Here is a 23,788-nt window from a genome sequence, read left to right as displayed (position 1 = left end):
TTTCAAATTTTTAATATTTAAATAAGTATGCTTTTTGTTTTTTTTTAATGTTTATATTATTTTGCTTATTACTTTAAAAATGCTAATCAGTGCGACATTAAACAAAATTTATAATTCTTGAATTTATATCTGACCTTAGAATAAAAAGAGAATAAAAATGATAAAATATAAAATTTCTTATTTTTTCAAAAAAAAAAAACAGAAAGTATAGAAACTTCGGAATTAAATATAAAATTGAATGTTTTACAATTAGGTGAATTTTGAGTAAACTGAAAAAACGTCAATACCGACTGTAGGTATTCGGAATTTGTAATTTCAATTTTAATTTCGTCCCTGTAAAGAAAATTCTGTAAATTTACTCTGAATCGAAACCATTTTATTAGATAATGCAAATTGGACCGATTTTACTTATATAATAAAATTCTTGGTAACATGAGTCTTGGTATATGGATCAATTGTTGGTATATGGGTCAATTCAAAAATATACTAAATATTGTGTAAAATAATTTCAAAATAGGAACATATTATATAATTGTGGATTTCAATGCTCTTCAATGGTTAATGTAGAAACCCCAACTAAAATGTACTCACAATTCAATGATTATATTAACTTAAGCTAACGAAATGTGTTTTTCAGTTTGATTATTTTTTGTATTCAATTTTTAGTAATATTTCCAAGTATTTAGCTTTCATTTAGCGTTTTTCCATTATAGTTATTCTACAAGGGAATGAAAAATATTTCATAAAAATTTCATTTAAAATATATGATAATTTACTCTCAAAATATTGAAATAATAGAAATTTGTTATTTATTTATAACCTTTAATATTGCGTTAAAAACTTAAGCTTTTCGATAAGATAAATGTGTACATGTAAATAATCACACTTGTATTGATAAGGAAATTTTTTTCTTCTGAAACACACAAATGATTTTTTTTGCGTATGTGTGTAAAACGAGCTATGTATAAAGTATATTTTTAATCTAGAAAATTCCAAGGAATTCCCTATTATCAATTGAATTTTATATACATATTTTACATTTTTTTATAATTGATAATATGACGCATACATATTTATAATACATAAGCACATTCTTTTGAAATTTATTTCTATGCCTAAAATATAAATTCCAATCTGGGTCAATTAGATCTTATATGAATTTTATTTTAAATATTTTTAACAAATATCTTACTTTCTCATTGTTCTCAAAATGTCATTTAGTTTATTCATTGTGAATGTGCTAAAGAACTCAAATATGTATGTATGTATGTACATAAAAAATTTTTATTGCAAAATGGAAGTAGTTTACTATTTATACAAGCAGAACAAGAAATAATTAATAAATTAATAAACAATACCTTAAAAAAATTAATTGTACACACATGCTCATAAAGTATTTTTACTTTTCTAGTTTGTTTTACAAATTTAAATGAAACTGTACGATTCATTATTGACATTAAGTAAAATATTAGTCATAATTTAAGAAAAAAGTCAAACAATAACAAGAGAAAAGCAACGAGAATGACAAATCTATATACTTGTGTATATGGATAATTATAACTATCAGTCGAATTAAAAAAAAACAATGAAATCTATAATGAAACATCTGCTGGCTTCATTCGATTGCAGGTAAGATAATTTTAATATTGACGAAAATTTAAATAAAAAAAAATGTTTTTTAAAAAAAGTGATAGCAATACGAGTACAAAGTAAGCATTAAAAATAGGCTCTTTTTAAAATATTGTTGTACTTATCGTAAATTTTTGTAAGTAGTTGATAGATTAACTAATATCTATATAATGTTCTAATATAATTTAAAAAACTGCTTCAAAATAATTTTCATCACGTTGTTTAGTACGTTTCCAAAGAATCTATGTTCTTACATTTTATTTTTCATGATTTCCAGTAATTATATTTAAAATTTGTTTAAAATGTAAGTTATGGTAAATGTAAGTTATGGTAAAAATCCTGGGTCAGACTGCATACTTCAGCGTTTGATTTATAATAAAATGTCCTGTAAAATCTTTCAAATGAGAAAAATAAAAAATTCAACTTTATGTATACATTAAATCTTTGTCCAATGAGTCATCAAGCTAATGATATTTAAGTACTAGTCAAATAAGAAACATCAAAATTAAAATTTGAATCCGTTCAATCTCGCAACTTTATATATTTCGGATGTAAGTAAAACATAATATAAAAAATTTAAAAGTACTTAATGTTTTATTTTTTAATTTACACACATTTAGTCATGTATCCCAAAATACAACACTCAATACACGTGCATACTAATTTATATTTAATTTTTTAATTTTTATTGTGAATAAATAATTAAAATTTTTTGTTTACAAATAATAAAATTGTAATAAAGGATTATGAAATTTTTTATTTAACGTCGAGGTTCCAAATATTGTTGTTTCTCATTTTTAAATTTCTAAAATAATTATTACGATATTTTAAATATTAGCCATTGTTTTATAATTAATTAACAACATATATTTATAAATTCACTTCCTCTTATTGTTATTGCAAAAAATGTCGGAGAAAAAAAATTACAATGACCTTGAGTGCATTATCCTCCTTCAGAATTCAATAATAAAATCAAAGAAATTTGTTATTTAAAATAATGAGAAGGCAAAACGAAAAAAAAACAACTAAAATAACATGAAATTGTTTTCTTTCTTACACTCCTACGTCGCATCCAAATTAGGAAAAATAAATATTTTTACAAAATTTTATTACCATTTTTAAATTGGCAGTATTGTTTCATTCCAAATTACTAATTTTATAAGTAAGTACACATCATTTATATAAAAATTTCGAATTTTAAGTTCTTCACGAAGAATTTTTTACTTTTTCAAAAACCTTGTAAGATAAAATTGAATCTTTCTTATTACAGCAAAGCACTATTGAGTCGCATATCAAGACTAGTAGCTGGATTAAGTTGGAAATTTAAGTTAATGGAAATTTTCTTCATGCAACTGCAGAACAGATGGATGACGTAATTAAAGGAACGAGTTAAAGGCAGAAAAATTAATTAAAAAAAAATTTTTCTCCTCGAACTGGACTCGAACCAGTGACCTACCGCTTTCTAGGCGGAAATTTAATTAATTGGAAAAACAATTCAATTCCAAAATTTTGAAACAAAAAATTTAAGTCTAATTTAACTTAAAAAATTAATTTTTCTATTAAAATTAGGCTGCTTAAGAATGGCTACACAGTCAGTAGATTTGTTTTACTGTGGTTTGATAATTTCTTTAATTTCAGTTTTATAAATAAGTATAAATTAACTGTAAACTCTTGTGAGTACTGTGTATTATAATTTCGTCATGCTAAGCTTTCTTTTACGTTTAAGCAATTCAAGAGAATTTTAAGTAAAACAAAATATTAAACTGAAGAAAAAAAAATTATTTTTCTTTTAATATTTGCATATAACATACATATGTGCATTGTATGTCAAGAAATCAGAAATCATTTAATTTTGTTTTTCTTCGTTTCTATATCTACATTATAAAATAAAACGTAACAAAATTAAAAACTCTTTTTGAACAAGTTGATTTTTATCATTCCACCTACTCATCAGGGATGGTAAACTAACCAAAAACATACAATGGCTATTTATAGAATAGAAATATTTATGGTATTCAAACAATTATACCACATTACCCTTTGTTTTGGAAAATTTCCCTATTAAATTTATTAATTAACGTCTTTTACTTCCCTTTGCCGAATTTGAATTAAAGTTGAGATTTATTTCAAATCGGGCTTATTTTTATTTTCTGACCTACCTCAACAAAAATTTAAGATGCTTAAGTCCATACATATAAATATACGGACCAAGATTTGCATTGGAAGAAATTGTAAAAAAAATATAGTTACGTAGATTGAATTCTGCGGTAGATGGTTTTACGAAATTATAATTTTTTCTTATCAATTCAATATTATTATTTATTTAATAAATATGCATCGCGATATTTTAAATATGGTACGCAATAAAGAAAATTATATTATTATTAGTACAATTTTTTGACACACATATTTCATGCCTGGGATATCAGACTATTCATTACTACCCACTATGTGTTACATTTCATCTGGCTTCATCTGGTATACAGCGAAAAACATGAATTTTTGGCTTCATTTAACCCCATTTCCATTTAAGTGAAATTCTTTGTTCAGATTTTTTATTCACGTTTTTGTTTTTCATTTATTTTTCTTGTTGTTTTCTTATTTGTTTGCATGCACATATAGAAAAACATATATTTTCTTTTTTTGAATTGTCAAGGTTTTTCGCGCGAGGATAAAAGAATTTTAAAATGACATCATACGTTTCAAGGAAATTTTGTTTAGTTATGATGCTTATAAAAAAACAAGCAAACAAACTAACTAGCAAGCAACTACACTGATGTTTAGAATGAAATGTTCGCATTCAATAATGGAATTCTTTTAAAAAATTATGCGTTTTCATTTTAAAATTAAAGTATTTAGTCTTAGTAAATTTCATTTTTCTTTATAAAATTTCTTCAGGTAAAAATGTTTTCCAATTAAATGTTTTCGAAGCGAAATTTATTTAATTTTATTTTCTTGAGTAGGTATAAAAAATTAAAAAATGAGAACAAATTAGAAAACAACAAGAAATATGCGCGTCAACTCAACACAAATTCCGTTTTATCTAAACAAAAGAAAAAGAAAACATACGGAATTTCCAAAAAATAAAATAATTTTTGATACATACATAAGTATATCAAAATATGCAAAATAATTTGTTGTTTTTATAAAATTACTTGTGAAAGAAATAATAAACAAAATGTTTTTTAAAATTTTTTCAAGTTTATTGGAATTGTCTGCCTTACTGGTGTAAACATTGCTGTCTTCCAAAAACAAAGAGCTTTAAATGTATTTAGCACGAAATTATCTTTTATGACTTTTCTTACGAGTATTAACCCGTTTATTTAGAGATATAAGTATTTCGCCTACAAAACTGTTGTTTTGATGAAGTTCGCTCTACTTAGAGGTTACTCTTGTTACTAGAAATCTGGATTTAATTGTAAAAGTTTTTGATTGTTGATTAAACATTCGGTTACAAATTTTTTCAAATAGTTTGTTTTATAATTGGTTATTCAATTATATATGTATAAGTATATAAAATTTCATTTTCTAAAACTAAAGCATTGTAAATGATGTAATACAGGTAAAAAAATACTGGAATATGCCGAAGCAGGAAAAGTTTAAGGACAATGTTTAATATTAAGAATTATTATTAAATTTAACATTTAAATTATGCATGATTGACATGCAATAAATTATTTTTATAAAGACGTGCATACATTCTCACAAATGCAATACACCCTCATTTACGAGTATATGATTGTAATGTTAAAAATAATTTGAGAAGTAAGTAATTGCAAGTATTGCATTTCGTGTAACAACGGTGCTTAACAACGATTTTATAAACGTAATTAAAATTCGACAAAATAGAACAACAAAACATTTTTTTTTGAATGGTGATTTTCATTACATGCACAAGAATATTACAGTAATATACAGTTGAACCATTTTTTCTCGAACAAATGCTTATAAGTTTTTACTACCTACTGATATTCGATTTACTTAATAAAAATTTAGCAAAATTTAACAAAAATTTTTCAGTTTATTAACCCATTTTTCCCCAGTAAATCATACACATAAGCAAAGATTTTCAGCACACTAGGAAAAAATGCTATGAAAGAAACAATTTTTATGTTAATTTTTTAGATTTTTGAAAATGACAACAAAAACTTCAAAACAACGATATCATAAGTAATATTTTCTTTTCAATCTTATAAACAAAAAAAATCATGTTTGTTGATTTTTCAAATATTCAGTCATTTTTGTTGATTTTCTTTAATATTTACTCATTACACCCAATTCTGTTTTTACAGGAATTTAAAATAACACGAATAAAACAAAAAAAAAATTTTCTGCTTAAAATAAGCCTGGTATTCTGATTGAACTAGAAATAACAGCAACTGTTCGAATAATTATAATTATTAAACGACAATAATATACAATTGAACTGTTTCCAGTGATGACAGTGATTTTGTAGTCTTTCGCAAACGTATGCGTTTATTATCAGACATTGATAATAACTAAAATTGCTTAATGTTTAAATTTTTTATGGTTGTGCTCTTGTTATTTAAGTTTTTTATCAATGAATTTCTAATATAATATGTACATACATATGTTTTTCTAAAATCTAACTGTTAATTTATTTTAGCCAGTATATCGGGAATCATTCTATCATGTAAAAAGAGAATTAGGTGTATTTTCTGATTTATTTCATTTAATATTTTTTTGAAATTGAAATAGTTTCATATACAAGAGAATTTACTGTAAATGAATGTATTATTAAAAAATAGTTTTACAGAAATATTTTTATGAAAATAATTTAAACAACAGCTGATTCTTGATAGGTATGACATGCTATTTTAGTGTAAAATTTTAAAAGTGTATATTTGCGCACATACGTAGATATCCGTTCGTTCATTATATCATAAATTCTATCATAAAATATAAATTAATATACATAAAATTCATACAAACACTCATTTGAAAAAATATTTTAAAAAATTTCCAATTGAGATTTATTGCAAAATTCAATCAAAACTTTCCTTTCAATTATTTTATACATATACATATGAAATAAAATAAAATTTTTATTTGTATAACCATACACATAGTATAAATAAAAATCAAGTACATACTTACATACATATATTCAGTTACATAGTATGTACTTATGTATGCATGCTCAAAACATACATAAATGAAAGCAAAATACAAAATAAACTTTTTATGCAATGCTATTTTTAAAGTCTCTATGATAATTATTTAGAAGTTTAATTTCAATAATTATTAAAGAATATAATCTTTAAAGTATGTATTCTGATTTAATTAATATTATACATAGAGTCTATTATGATAAGTGTCGCTGACTTCGTACTAATATTAATAATATTATCATTCAAATAATACCTGGTTTCAGACCTAATTAAAATTTACTTAAAAAAATCTTTATTTTAATATTGTAATTCAAAAATTTTTAATTAAAAATCTGCTTTTGTATTATATGAAAAATCTAATCTAAAATAAAAGGACCTATACCTCTAAATATTCACTTTAGATTAAATAGATTTAGAATCATTTTAAATTTTTAGTTGTAATTAAAATATTTATTTTGATTTGAAAATTGAGTATACGAAATTTATTTGCATACAAGTGTTTATGTGTATATAAGATTAATTCATATTGTTGACAGGAGGATTTTAAATGAGTTCAATTGGGGCATCGTGACCGTCAGGTATTTCAATTTTAAAAAAGAAACTACATCTAAATGCTACAAAGGTATTAAAAGCAAAATTTTGAAAAATTTCTGCATTTAATAAATTACTCATTAGACTTTTAAGCCTCTCTCCTTTTAATATTATTAAATATTGTTAAATTACTTAAATATTTTTAAAAATTCATTTTAATTTTTATAAGTGAAAATTAAGTAATGAGAAGTATTGACTTTAATTCATTTATGCATGAGCTTTTTTAAAATAATAAATAAATTTCCAGCTTAACTTGATTTAAAAATAATGTTAAACATTTTAAATTAGTTTATCATTCAATTTTTTTAAAAAGGTCTATAGTATTGATTTTTGCCATTTATGTATGCATGTATAGTTACACATATATATACAGGGTGATTCAGAAAGTTATACAACAACATATGTATACCATTGGTTGGAAGATCGTATGGATCGAATGGGTAAAACTTTTGTTCCGGACTGGATGCGAAATCTCAAGGGTTTCCAAATTCCAGAGATTTTGACGAAATTTTATGAAATTTTTGCTTGTCTAAGTTTTTTGGATTATAACTTCGATTCTGAGAAAAATAGGAACTTGAACCAAACAGTTTCAGAAAGGCCTAGTAAAGGGCTTAAAATAGACATGCTGCTTAATTCGTTGTTGTATAACTTTTTGGATCACCCTGTAATATATTGCATGTTAGCATGTTAAAAGTAATAAGAACACAATTTTGATGACTACTACATTGGAAGTATCGCATTCGATCCATGCTTACTTAAATTACTGCCATTTAAGTTTCTAAGTATTTACTTATTGAAAACATATACTTATGGGAGTATAACAAAAAGCTATTTTAATATCAAACTAACCTTAGATTAGATTAAATTAGATTAGATATGGGGTAACAATGGATTCCGCAACCCAAGAGGTTGATCTATTGTGCTTTTCCAGCTATCACACTTAAAGTGCTCCTATGAGACCTATTCTTATGATAAATTTGAGTATCTTATGGGAATTGATTTCCCGCAACTTTTCTGCTGCGAGGTCGCAACCACCAAGAGAGTTCCTTCTGCTGTGGATCAGCGCTTCACACTCACAAAAAAAGGTTCCTCACAGAATCTGCAAGTGCCCTCTCGCCTCCAAGACCTAACATCCTCTTAGTCGACAAGTGTCCCGTTAAAAAGCCCGTGAACATTCTCAGCTGATTGCTATCCATTCTTACTATTCTCCTATATCATCTATAAACGAGCTTTAAAGGAGAATTGATTTCAAGGAGAAGTAAATCAATGGTTTGTTAACGGCAATACGTACATATGTATGTATATGTATAGTATTTTCTTGTTTTATTCTTTTCTATTTAAAGCAAATTTTTTATTTATGGCGTATCGTTTATAAATATTATCGGCAACTTGAATGACGATATTTTATTATTTTGTTTACTTTTTTATGAAGGTATTCTAAAGAGAAAGCTTTTTTTTTGTTTTGGTTGTGTTAACAAGGGAGAAAACTTAAAGTTTTCGTAATTAATGTTATGTTAGATAGAATGATTCACTTAATCGCTCTCTATATTTCAACTATACATATTTTAATATTTTAATGGAGGGAATGCTAAAGTGTTCGAATGAGTGTAGATCATCATTTGTGAAATGACAACATTTTAATTTTTTCTTCTGTACTCTTTATTTCTTTTTTTTTATTTATTTGCTAGAATTTTAGATGATAAATTCTCTACGTAGTTTAGTTAATGTTTATTGGAAGTTGTGAAATTAAAAGGTTATGAAAACATAATGCGAATCGCTGTGTGTGATTGTATTGTTTTTTTTGTTCTTGTTAAAAGCAAAAATTAAATTTATATTTAGACTATTAGGTAAGCTAAAAAAACAAAAATTTGGAGTTCATTGTTTTCAAATGAAAAAAATAGAAAAAATGTTTGATTTAGGGGTCAAGGATTAATTTTTGAGTTATTATATGAGAAGATCGACCGTACAGGTGGAGGAAATTATGAATATGGAATATTATAAATATAGAAACTATTCCATAAAATTTTGTATGTACATATATTATGTAAATGTGTACATAACAAAATATGTTCGGATATTATGCAAGTTATTGTTTACAAACATTTGTTTGGACTAAGTAAATATTAAAAAAGAAAAGTATAAAACAAAATTTTGAAAAAAACGAGCTTAATTCGCAACAATTTTAGTTACACCGTCTCTACAAGTTAAAAATAGAGAGCAGTCTAACTGTTGTGAGAACAAAATAAATATTGCGTCTACATTTTTGTGTATTTTTTGAAAATTCCTTTAGATAGACTCAATTTTTCAGTCTCGACTCTGTTACACGTTCTAAATGGATTTTTTTCGTAATATGTTTAAAAAATCTTAAACATTATTTAATCTTGTTTGACAACAACGAACGAAAATAATGTAACTGTCTATTCTGCACCCCAAAGCTATACAGCTCATTTCAAAGGTATGGCCGTATTGAACCAATTATACAAAAAAGGGAAACTTTTTTATATAAAAAAACGCACTATAACATGGAAGTAGTTAGATAAGTAAAAAATTCATGTAAAATCTAACTGTCTGTAGAGCAAGCAGCACATTACCCTAAACAAGTAAGAAAAAACTTTTTCTCTTTAAAAACAGTGTTGATTTTACATTAAAAATCCTCTTCATATACATATGTATCTACCCATTTATATAAAGAAAATAATTTAAATAGGTACAATAAGATTATTAATTGAACACTGTTGCATACTTTTAGGAGAAAAAAAATTATGAACATACATACATATACAATACATACATATGTATGTATTTACATATATATTTAAGTTCAAATTCATCTCAAATGTACTTAGATTAGTCAAACCATACATACATACACATTTATATTTAAAGAAATTAAACATAATAAGTACTTACTTGTTATAAAAAAAATAAAATTACATAAAATTCCAGATACAGAGATAAATTTGCCCACACGTATGTTTACACATATGTGTATGCATATGCAAAACTTATCCTATATCGCCTATTTCATATCTTAAGTAAACCACAAAAATAAGTAAATAAGTATACTAAATTATTTATAAATAGATTTTTTTATAATTGCAAGCAATCAAATATACTTATATATGTATGTATGTATGTACAGAATATTTGCTAGATTGTGCGTATAATATTGAAAATAATTTTGGAACACCAGTATGTGGTTCAAAATCGCAATAATAATAAACAAAATCATTATAATTTATATATTATATACTTAATGATATAAATAATACGCACATACACATATGTACATAAATACGAATGGCTTTTTAAATAATTTATAATTATACAATATAAAAACAAATAATATAAAAGTGCGTAACAAAAATTTGAAAATAAATCGTTCAAATTTGGAATTGTCACCATTTGTTGCACGCTAAAATTCAAATTTTTCCTAACTCGAAAATACATACATACATATACATATGTACATATTTGAAACTGATTTGTGAAAAATTCCTGATGTAAAGAAATTTTTAACATGACAAATTGTTATAAAAAAGAAAATTAAAATCAAATTACAATTTTTTTTTCACGACAACAATCGTAGTATCCAGAAGCGGTGCGTTATTGATATTTTAATTGTAACTGGGTTATTCTAAAATTAAATTGCCTTTTATTAATTTTTTTTGAAATTTCTTTCATAATTATAAAAGAAAAATTTTTATATTCTGCTCCTCACAATGATATTTTTTTTTCAAAGCCATCTTAATTAATCGATATTGAATAAAATAATAAAAATTTATTAACCCAACGTCTTTGTGAATTTTATAAAAATAAAAACGTTTTAATTAAACAATAGAATTAAATAATGGAATTATTATAAAAATGCACATTCAAAATAAATAAATAATGGCAATATAAAATAATTATTTTCAAGTAGGTTTTAAAAGTCAAAGTCAAAACAAAAACATCCTTGTCTAATATTAAATTAGAAATGAAATAAACACCTTATATACGTGTATAAAATATTGCATTTTTATATAGTCTACATTTCCATACATACATTCATACATGATTTTTATAGAATTATTTATAATCTTCTATAAAATAAAAATTATTTAATATTTTTATAATTTCCTTACTAGCTAGTTATAATTGTATATTCCAATGTCAATTTTTCTTTTTATGAAATTTTGCAAAAATTTTATTTTTAATATTTGCAATTTTCAAATATTATATTCGATAAATTATCAAAGAGAATATTTTTTACAAAAAAAAAAAATAAATTTTTTCTTTAAAAATATTCTCGACACATTTCTTATTTTTGTAGAATCTCTAATTAATGTATAAAGTGTGTAGTATTTTTATTTGAACAGTGTTAATTATTTCAAATGCATTTACACCACACGTTTAAATTTATAAAATATATGACATTTTTTACACACATAAAATAATATAGGTAGTTGCTATTATTTTCTTTAAGTATAATTTACAATATTAGTTCGATTGCAACGACTTAATGAACCACTTTGTTTTATTGAAATATTTCAATAATTTCCCTCTATAATACAATAAAGTTTTGCCAAACCAATGGTTTATAAAGTTGGATTTTTTTCTTCAACAAATGAGAATACTGCTTTAAAAAAGAATCAGTACATTGTTAAAATTACTTTCATTTACACCCCAAAATATTTTAAAGTTTGCATACATTTAGGATGAAAGCAAAAAAAAAATTAAAAGATTAACGAGTAAAAACGTTAAAAATTGTTAAAAATTTTTGGTAGAAGCCTTTAGTAAATTTTTATGTACGTTATACGTATGCGAAATTTCAGCATTCTGTCTTCAAGTGTGCACAAATTTTTTTTTTCAAATTTTGTAATGAGTACATTTTTTGAAAATTTTTTTGGAAAAACAGTACACATCAAATAGCAATAATAAATTTGAACTGATGAATAAGAATTATGAAGTGTAAAAGATTTAGCTATAGGTTTAAGAATTAAGATGCAACAATGAGTATCAAAATGTTAACATTTTTAGTTAATAATGACTAAAAATGTTAGTGACTAGTTTTGATGAAAACGTCTGATTAAGGTCTGTTATCAATTTGTATATGCGTAGGTAAATATAATTGTTTCACAAGGGTCACAGTAAAATTTTAGTCACAGTAAAATGTTTTTTGTTTAAATATATCGAATTCACATTGTAGTTTAAAATAAATGCCATTTAAATCTAAATAATATTATTTGTCATATAAAAGTGATATATATTCATACAAAATATTCATTTTTTTTTACGATTCTAATTTTTAATAAAATAATGAAGAGAAAAAAATTAAAGAAAAACAAAATTAAAATTTACAACTAATGCAATAATTTTAGAAGCCTCGGCCTAATTATTAACGTTTTTCGTTGATTTTGAATGAAAAATCAAAAAGAAAAAAGAAAACACACACACACAAAAAAAACAAAAAATATTAAAAAAATTATAAAAACAGCGCAACAACAAAATTTGTTACAAGGACACTTTGTCAGTCAGTGAGTGCATTAAAAATGAAAATGTAACTTTTTTCAATTTGTTTTCTTATTTTTTTTCTATTGCTTTCATACATTTTCCTTACAAATAATATAAAAAAAATAATATATTTTCGTTTTCTTCTCCATTTAAATAAAGGGGAAAATAAGAGAACTAAAATTCACCTTTAAAGATTTTTTTTATATACCTATGATTCTAAACTTCACATTAAAATCACATATTAAGTATTCATGAATGATGTAATGTTTTTGCATGTCTTATATATGTATATGTATGCATTTTGGGTCTTATTACATATGTATGTATATGCATATTAAGTAATATTATATGGTTTGATTGTATTTATTACGTCTTTATATTTAAAAATTTTACAAAATAGGATAAAATTTATCAATACTCTCGGAATAACATTTTCATACAACAATAATGAGTTCAAATAATGAGTTGAAAAGCTGTAATAATATCACGATAGTTTATAATAACAAAAATGCTATTTGATTGTATTGAAATAAAAAAAATATTGCCAGATTTTTTGTTTTCAATCGTGCATTACAGTGAGCGGCATACTTATAAGTAGGCAAACAATTTTCACAGTTCAACAAATTTTGAAGTTATACAGGAACTTAAAGTTAATTTCGTTCATGACATGACTCCGTTAATTCGTCAGATTACTAATATATGATTTGCCAGAACAAAAACTTTTATTCATAAGTAATTAGTTAATTATGAAAATTTAAAAAATTTAAACTACTTATTCATTTTTAAAAAATTAATTTTTAAGGGGACATGTCATTGCACATTTTTCTAATTTTATCACAGTAGTCCTTTTATCTGAGATTTACTTTGGTATTTTTGCCATTTTCCTTTAGGAGAAAGAAAAACTTCTCTACATATTTTTTATATAATTTTCTTTTCTTAATGAGTTAAAGAAAGTGACACCAACCGTTCAAATGGAATCCGTCTTGTTTTTGTTATGCAAAGTTCTACTTAGGTGAGGTTTTTTTTATGCACGAAAGACGTGTATGGTCGAGCTGCTGATTAAATTCGCCCCATACGTAACATACATAGGTGAGGTTTTAATTCTTATTCTATCAAATAAGAATACGAGATAAGAAATTGATTTTTTAATATTTTGTTCAAATAATACAAAATGTATTCAAATCAAATTAAAGCAAAATCCATATTAACTACAATTGCAGCTGAAAACAGCTTCTTATACCCTTGATATTCTAAATAATCTAAGTAAATATTTCATTTTTAATACTTATAGAATTAAATATATATTTACATATGTATATGTATTGAATATGGTAAGACTGTATAACTTGAATGTCCATCAAAAAAGTGTAAATGTTTCTAAATATACGTTTATAAATAAAACTAGCTAAAATTGTGAATACATAATATACACACAGATGTGTTTATATGTAAGCAAAGCTTACGAGCGCTTTAAATTTTTATAATGACCTAAATGGCAATAAAAAAAATACAAAAAAAAAGTAAATCCATAGTGTTCCAATGTAAAAATCATAACAGAAGACAAAAATTATACCCAAGCAGACAAAATACATGTTATTTGATACTTTAAGAAGGTAAGTATGTATTCAAAATAGTATGTAACTTGTTAGTATGTACATATTCATGTACATGTACATAAACTTGTTAGTATGTAGGTATATAGAAAGTTTCTATATTGCTTGTTTACCGAAAAATATAATATGAAGCAACAAGTTGATAAATATAAATCGCGATTTTTTTTTTATACTTATTTGATTTTTTATTTATAGCAGTCAGCAAAATCCAAACTTGTTTTCCAAAATTGTTAAAATTTTTTTATTGTCTTTTTTCATTATTTTTTTTCTGCAAAATTTTCTCTTTTATAATTATTTTTGTTTTTCTTATGAATTCTACGCAGTGATAAGTTATCGCTGATAAAACTAATTCTGTAATAAAATGAAAGTCTCTTTTTTGAATGGATTGCAGTTCAAAATATTTTAAAATTGTATAAAGAATAAAACCGATTAAGAGATTGGCAGAGCAAACTTCCATAGACAAAAATAAATTTAAATGATTACCAATAGACTTTTTTTTGTAATACAAATCATGACTTACTTATTTTGACTAAATAAGGTAATGGGAATACGTATAGTCAAATTGATTAATTTAAAATATAAAATAGTTCATGTTAAATATCACCGCTGCAGCTTAAATATTTATTGTAGATTTGATTAAATTATAGATGAGGTTGTACAAATAAGCTCAAACAATTTCGACTAAATAACAGCAGAACTTTATTCTACAATTTTATGTAAATTTTACCAAGATTATTTATTATTGATTTAATCGTACACAATAAGTGTGACGAAATCTAGAACTATTTCATCAAGAATTATTAAATCACGATATGGTTTTGAACTCTAAAATTACGTAAGAAAAATTTAAATTGTGCATCAAATTTTTTAAAAATGCAATACACGAAAGAAAACGAAAATAAGCGTTTTGCTTATTATTATTTGCTTGTTTTTGCTTTTTAATTAAAATCAATAACATGAGTCAGAATGTTTGAATTCATGCTGTTAAATAAGCTTTAAACTGACCAAATATAGTTTTATGACTATGATTCAATTGCAGAATTTTGGGGCTATTTATATATCATTGATTACAAAAATTTAAAAAAAAACTATAATATATTAAGTAGGTAATTGCAAATAATTTATTAAATTTACAAAAGCACCCATCAACTTTGATGTTTTATTTATCTACATGATTTATCTAGTCATTTTAAAATATTACCGTATGTATTTATTAAACATAATTGCAAACTTTAGCTTTAAAAGGAAATAACAGTGGCTACTTAATTATAGAAAAGTAAAATTCAAATATTATTTTAACTATTTTCTTAAATACTGAACCATAAACAAAAAACGTACAATATGCTTGAAAGATTTTTTCATAAATCCTGCACCCTGCCTAAAATCAAAAAACTTCAATTGAGGAACACCTCGGACAATTGGAATCGAGTGTGTATCTGCTTAAATTTTAAAAGAGTTATAATAGTAACATTATTAAGGCTAGATGTTTCGGATCAGGGTCTTGTTAATTAATAAACTTATTCTATACTTAATCCAAAAATTTTAAGTACACGCTCTCATATTTCATATATAATCATTTTTGTTCATTATTTTTAAACAGAAATTTCAGCAAAATTTTGGTATTCTGATCATCTCGATTTATTTAATAGCTTAATTGGGTGTTTGGCAAGCTCTACTTTATCGATTTAATTTACAAAAAAACACAATTTTTTAGTAAATCCAATATAATTTTTAGTTAACTGAATGTTATTGAGTGATGCTTTACGTTACATGGAGAATATTTAAAATAATATTTTATTACATATCTATGTACGTATTTAAATATAACTAACTATTATGAATAATGGACGTACATACAATTGAATTTTAATATTACAAATAATGTTTACATAATTTTTGTAATCCTTGTACAAAAAACGGAATTCCAATTATTCCAAAGATACCGACAAGAAATTCCATACATGAAATTCCAAACATAATTTGCTAGCGATGTACATATATATATATAAGTATGTATGTGCATGTATGTATGTATTTAAATACACAACTCTAACAAATGATTAATATATATAAACATACATATGTATGTATGTATATACATAAGTAAACAAATAATTAAATTCAATTCAAATTTATTTTTGCAAAAATAAAAAAAAAAGTTTCAAAAACAAAATTAAAAGTTTTTCATTCTTCATAAATCAAAATTTTAAACCACACTTGAGTTACTTATAACTAGATGGTTACTCGCACAACTCTATATACCTAAATTAGTAGATATAACATTTTTTAAAAACCGTAATTAAACAATAATTATCGGATTAAATTAAGCTTTACGGCGAATATTACAATAGCAGTTAAGTCGAAAAACTCATAATCGTGATTTAAAATAAGAAAAACATGGTGGTTTTTATAATTTAAAATAACCATAAAACTTAACTAGAATTGTGGTATCACCATTTGTTTTACCACCTAGCTAGAAGATTTTTTGAATAGAAAAAACAGCAACAAAAATCAAAACATTTGTACTGAAAACAAGACGCAAAAAGTCTTGACGAAAAAAAAATATTTTTCATTTAATTTTCATTTTTTTTCTTCTTTTTTTATGAAAATGAGTTCAATGGCATCACACCATTTTTGGCTTCAAAATCTCTTTAAGAAAAATATGTACATAAAAACAATAACAAAACAAAATTTTACTTGACACGTTACTGTAAAGGGGGAAACAAAAGGAAACCAAAAAATAAAAAAAAATAAAAAAATCGCCAGCCTAGAACTTTTTATTTTACTCTTCTTTGCTCAGGTTATAGTCTAGTGCTTTGGTTTTTATTATATTTATGCATTATTATTATTATATTTCATGTGTTCATAAATTTGTTGGTATTTATTTTAAAATAGGGGCGATCTCATACTTAAAGAATTGTGCAAATACATGTACCTGTATAAGTGTATGCATACAAAAAATAAAATAACTTTCCAAAAGTTAAATCATTCTAACTCTAACTAATTATTTTTGAGCCAAATCAGGTAAGGATTTTTTAATTACATATACTTAAGTATGTATGTAGCTATAATTTGGTTTCCATTTTTAAAACATTTTTTTTATTCAATTAAAATTTATTGAATTTAGCATATTTTTTTGCCTTTACTGAGTCAAGTATTCTTAATTTAACATTATAAATAATCAGACAAAGAATTGTTTACCAACAAAATTTACCTCTATTTACATAAGTATGTTTGTAGATGTATACCCACTTATTATAACTTAATCTTACGTAGGCGAACAAATATATATTTTATATTTGATCAACTTTATCATTTAAATGTATGAGTTAAGTAACAAAAAACCGAGCCAAAACAAAACTGTTGATTCAGTTGGAACTTTTTAAGCTTATATAAGTTAAAATGTGTTAGAAGTTTTTATAAACATATCTATGTACTTAAACATGTAATTAGGATCATAAGTAAGAGAAAAATTTTAAAATTTAGCAAGTTCTTTAAAATTAAAAATTAGTAAAATTTAAACCTCTAAAAATACTTTTATGAATAAAAAAAGCGATAAGTAACTTATTGAGCTACAATAAGAATAATTAAGAAGAATAATCTAAGAAAGTAGTTAGCTAGATCATCGTATATTTGTCAGTTTTTACTACCTACATAATTTCGTACGGTGTTCTTAAATTTGCAATATTTGAATTAGTAAGACTATCCAAATTATGTTTTTGTGATTTCAACTGAATGCTAAGCAGCAGAACATTTTCGACCAACTTTTTGCACGACCGAATTTATTTTAAATAAAAAATTAAGATAAATTAAATTTTTTTTTTGTTCAAGACTTATTTTCTTTTTTCGCGTACTCATATATGTACGTATGTATAGGCACTTATTATGCCATCGTTTTATCATATATACATAAGTATTTAGTTTTCGAAATACATAAGTAATATTTCCAAAATTTTGCAATAAAAGAGAATTTAATAAAGGTGAATAATTAGTGAAGCCGAATTAAATATTTGAAATGCAACTTTTCTATACTTAAAAGACAAGATTGCTTTTCAAGTACAAATTACAATTTCTTATTACATATGAATGTATTTAATTGCATAAGTATAAAGAAATTACTTAACATTAATTCTAAGTTAAAATAAGTAGTCAAATTTCAAAAATCTGTTCTCTAAGTTCTGTTTCACCTCTTTATTCTACTTAATAAATTTCATTATGATTTCTCAGAAATAATTTTTTACTCGCCTTAAATATTTGTATGAATTTCACATTAACAAAATCGCAACTACATACTGAATAAGTATATATTACCAAACATTAAACAATACTTAAATCTACAAAAACATAAGTATTTAATTATATGTATGTATATTCTGTTATATTAGACGTAAATATGCATGTATGTATGTATGTATAAATTTTTCACGTTTAATTTTAATTTCAAATACATACATATGTATATGTATTAAAAACATTGTTATTTTGTTTTTTAGTTCATGAAAACCAAACTGAGTTATGTGAAACGCTTATTTTTCATTTTCTTTGTTTTGATAACGTCTTTTCAACTTAATATGATTTTTAATTTTTTGTTTTGTTTGCAACTCTATTTATTTCTCAATCATCATATCGACATACAAATGGAATTTAGTGATTGTAGCAACAATAAAATGTGAGAGCTTTCAAAAGAAAAAATATTTATGAAATAAAATATTATGTCTTTTATCATTAAGCTTATAGTCTAGTTTATAGTCTATAACTAACTCTAGAGTTACAATTAAATGGAAGAAAAACGTATTAATTTTTGGTTTTTTAGCTTTCCTTTTTTAATTTCTTTCTGGATCTTGTTTTCTTTTTTTGTGTCGTTTTCTGTTTAGAAATTTAATCATAAATCATAACATTAGACGGTGGTCAAAATAATTTCTAACAAATTAAATATACTTATAAGTACCCACTTGTTATTTTTATTTTTCTTGTGTTAGGATGTGGTAATGGTTATAGATACAATTGTATAAAATGATTTTTTTAATTAAAATTAAAATTTATATTTCAGTTTGAACCTCTTTTAATAAATTTAGCTATTAAAGACATAGATTAAATGTAACTAAGTAACTAAAATTTCAAAATATTACGAAATATGAACATAAAATGACGGGTTACTGTCGAAGCGTGTAAGTGGTTAAGATACTTAAGATTTATGCATAAAATACTTGCTTTAACCAGATACATTATTGAGATACATTTACGTAAATACTTATATCAATATTTCTCTTCAGCACTGAAAACATAACAAAATATTAACTTTTTGAATAATAACATGTACAAGAAGTACGGAAATATTCAAGGACAAAGTGAATTTAAATTATTTGTTGACCATTTGATTGATGATTCACTAATATTATTGCTTTTGACAACAACTCGTATTTGAAAATGTGTGCAAGTATTTTGATGGGAGAAGTAAAAATATGTGTAGATATTTGAATAAATATTGTTATACTTTATACAATAGAAAGTTGGTATTTTTGCTTTCAACTTTTAGAAACTTTTTTTTAATTTTTTAATTTAATACTTATTTTTAAGTAGTATAATTTATATTCTTCATATGTTAATAATTAATGAAAGAATTTGCACGAATAAATTGTTCTCTAAAAAATCCTATAAGCAGCTATCATACTTTTAAGTATATGTGCTGACTGATGCTACAATCTTTATTACTTAAGTTATAATTTAAAAAAAAACTTCCGCTTAACAGCTACATACATAGATCAATAATTTAATTAAGTAAACAAAAACAATATTTCCATAGTGATATCACACCGTTTAATATCAATATTTTTTACCGTTATTATATTCGAAAAGTTTACTAAATTACCTAAGTTACGTTACTACAATCAAACATCATTCATAATATTCGTGTTTTTCTACAAAATGGTAAAAAAAAGGGGGTCAACTATTTTTTTGTTTTAACTGAAATATCTAGTTGTATATTTCAAATTTTTTTTGTTTTCATTCTTTTTTATAATAGCTAAGCGGAAGGTTTATAATCATAACCTTGTAGGTACAAATGTTGCATTGAAGCTTGTAAAATATGTTTGTTAATTATACTACACAGACATTTGTATCTAAGTATATATACATTAGTATAAAGTTATAGTTAAGTATTTGAAGCACTTTGATAGAAATTATTGCAAATTTCGACTTAAATTAAAAAAGATTACTTTTTTAAATTTTACCTCTTTTGTTATATCCACATTACTTAGAAGAGGTTCTTTATTTTCTTCATTTATTTTATTATCAAAGTCTTCTGTAACTGGATCTTCTGATTTTATTTGAACTTCTTCAGCAACTACAGTTCCATCTATAGTATACAAATTATTTTCTACATTAGTTTCAGGCTCTGGATCTTCTTCTTTTATATTTAATAGTTCATTCCAAGTGGCAAAGCCACTTGAGTCATTAAATCGATGTGTATCATTATTAAAATCAATACTATTCGATGATGATGTTGATGCTGTATCGAAAGCCTGTTCTAATTTAACATCAAATGGTAAACTAAAATCGGGTGGTTCATCTTTTAACGGTCCATGAAATGTTGAAGTAAATGGTGACATTCTTTCAAATTCAAATTCACTGAAATCAATAGATGTTGATTCCATAATTGGTATTTCAGAATTTATGAATTGCTCCAAATCTTGATTTGTTATTACATCAACTGCATTACTATTATTGTTAGTATTTCCAGCGGTAATAATTGATGCAAGACCATGATCAACACTATTCACATTTGTTGTTGTGGATGTTGAATTTGTTTGATCATTTGATGTTTTATTCATCTGAGCATTTTGTACATTCAATAAATATGCAGTAATATTCATATAATTACTAACAGTTGTCGCCCTATCATATCTAACCAGATCTTCAATGAGTGGCATCATTGCCTTACGATTAGCATATGGATATTCTGTAATTGGAACAGCACGCAACATTTCCAGTTCCCATGCATGCCCATTACGCATTTGTGTTTGATTATCCCAATTCCTTCCAATATATAAATCTGGATCAACTTGAAGTAAACTTAATGCAAGAGCAAGTTGAAGCATTTGCTCCGCATAAGATTTCTTATATGAAATCATTTTGTCAAGATTTTTGTTTACTTTTTTTATAGATTTAAAAAATTTCTAAAATAAATGCAAAAGCAAATTAAATAAATTTTATATTTTATACAATTTAATAAGTTTTAAATTTCTTTCGTTTAAAATTTATATATTTCATTATGAATAAATCATATTTTCAAAACTGCTTTCTATTAAAGCTTTCAATCAAAGGTAATTTTCTGTTTTATTGTATGATTAAAAACACTACACTTTTTTAAAAAACATTGATATTTCATAAAAATGTAAATTTCCAATTTATTTCTTTCTTTATATTACTTTACTTTTATAATTTATTAAAAGCTTCAAAATAATTAAAATACAGCCGCAATTTATATCACAGCACTACAAATAACACGTCAATATATCCAATGTCTTTAAAATTTTTTACTCGAAACAAAATATTTCTAAATTTTTCAATATACGAAATTATTTTTTATACTAAATATAAAATGGATTCAAATAGCACTAAAATCAATAAATTAAATATAAACTTTATTAAAAGTAATTATTTATTCAAATTATAAATTAAATAATTTCGTTGTATTTCAGCTTTCTGGCTGATGCACCAGCACAATTTATTCACTCACTTCCTTTTGTCTCGAATATTTTATTTTCTAAATTTTTTTCAATACTTTCCCCCGGTATATTTTAATATTATATTTTATATACTTATTAATTTTATTGTTTATAATACATTAAATCGTGCGAACTTTAAAAAACAAAATGAAATATTCTTTTGTAAGATTTAAATTTTAATGACACAAGTATTAAGACCACTTAATTTCATTCTTCCAGTCAATATAAAAATATTAAGCAGAAAAATAAGAAAAAAAGTGACGTCTACACGCTTTTGACACATAAAAATGACTTGTGCATATAAAATGAAAGCTTTCAACCCATATAACTTGATATGTGGAATTGTGGATTTTATATGGAATAGATTTCGTAAAATTTATATGTAAAAATTATGATGACGACTTGAACTAAATTTAGATTTTTTGTGTTTATTAATTTTTTTTAGTCAATTTAGAAGAAAGAAATGTAAATATCAACAAAATATTTTTACGTAGAATTTTTTACCATATTAATTCTGTCGAAAAAAAAACGCTTTTATTTGTTTGTAATAAATAAATCACTTCCATTCGAATACAAGTTTTTTCTAAAAATATAATTTAGAATCTTCGAAAATATTTTGAAACCAATATTAAAAACCGCATTTAATTGAGACTTGATCAATTTTCAATGTCTGTGAAAATTTCAAAATTAAAATTTTGAATTTTTTTATTAATATTATAATCTCATTGCATATTTATAGTCTTCTTTAATCTCTTTTCCACTACCTTGTGTGTTTAAATATTGCTGCAGCACTTTTTACAAAATAAACACTTTCAACTAACAAAAAAATAAACATTTTTTATGAAATTTTTTTGTTATACTATGTAAACGTCAATTTGTTCCGTATAAATTTATAAAATGCCAATTTTCACGTAATATTTTGAGTTCGGCTTTAATACTGCATTAAATTAAGTGTTATATTTGCAATTTACATTATTGTAGGTGAACTCTTGAAATGACATCATACAATTGCATATAACATGTTAGTCTAAACAAGACCATCAATACTTACAACGTTTTATGCAGTTTCGTTTGTAAGAATTAAATAAATTGTGTATTGGGTCGAAGATGACTTGTAATTTTTTTAAATGAATAATTCAGCCCGAAAACAGATGACTGAAATGATACAATTCCGTAATATTGTAACACCGGTTTCATGACATTTTTTTTAAATATCACGATATATTTTAAGTTAATAGCATGCAACAGTAACTGCGCATAATAGAGAATAACAAAGGAATTTATATCATGTAATAGTAAACATTTCTACTTATGATATTTTTTTATGTAATATTTTTAAAAAAATTCCAAGTTACATTTACAATACACACATACTTATTATTATATGTACATTCAGTTACTTTGCATGGCGCGGTGTTTTTTATTTGTAAATAAATAATGATGTTTTGAATCAATGTTTTTCAACAGTTTTTGAAGAATTGTTGCAGGGCTAAATAATATATAAATTTTGTTGTGTATTATGCTTGACATAAAAATTTCAAGTATGTATTTCTGTCAGCCGTTATATTGGGTACATACATACATAATGTACATATACGTATGT

General features: G+C 24.0%; 1 protein-coding gene across 1 annotated transcript in view; it reads right to left on the bottom strand.

Annotated features, from left to right (window-relative positions):
• The window catches only part of LOC129612718 (segmentation protein cap'n'collar), a 110,710-nt gene extending 88,314 nt beyond the window's left edge, over nucleotides 1-22,396 (bottom strand). Inside the window, exon 1 of the mRNA XM_055526476.1 lies at nucleotides 20,689-22,396. Coding sequence (XP_055382451.1) covers nucleotides 20,689-21,588 — 900 coding nt within the window. The 5' untranslated portion in view covers nucleotides 21,589-22,396. The remainder of the gene's footprint in view (nucleotides 1-20,688) is intronic.
• Nucleotides 22,397-23,788: the final 1,392 nt, after the last annotated feature.

The sequence above is a fragment of the Condylostylus longicornis genome, unplaced genomic scaffold (assembly GCF_029603195.1).
Source record: "Condylostylus longicornis isolate FDR11 unplaced genomic scaffold, ASM2960319v2 ptg000004l, whole genome shotgun sequence".
Lineage (NCBI taxonomy): Eukaryota > Metazoa > Arthropoda > Insecta > Diptera > Dolichopodidae > Condylostylus > Condylostylus longicornis.
The sequence above is the reverse complement of the archived record's forward strand: the minus strand, read 5'-3'. Positions and strand labels throughout refer to the sequence as shown.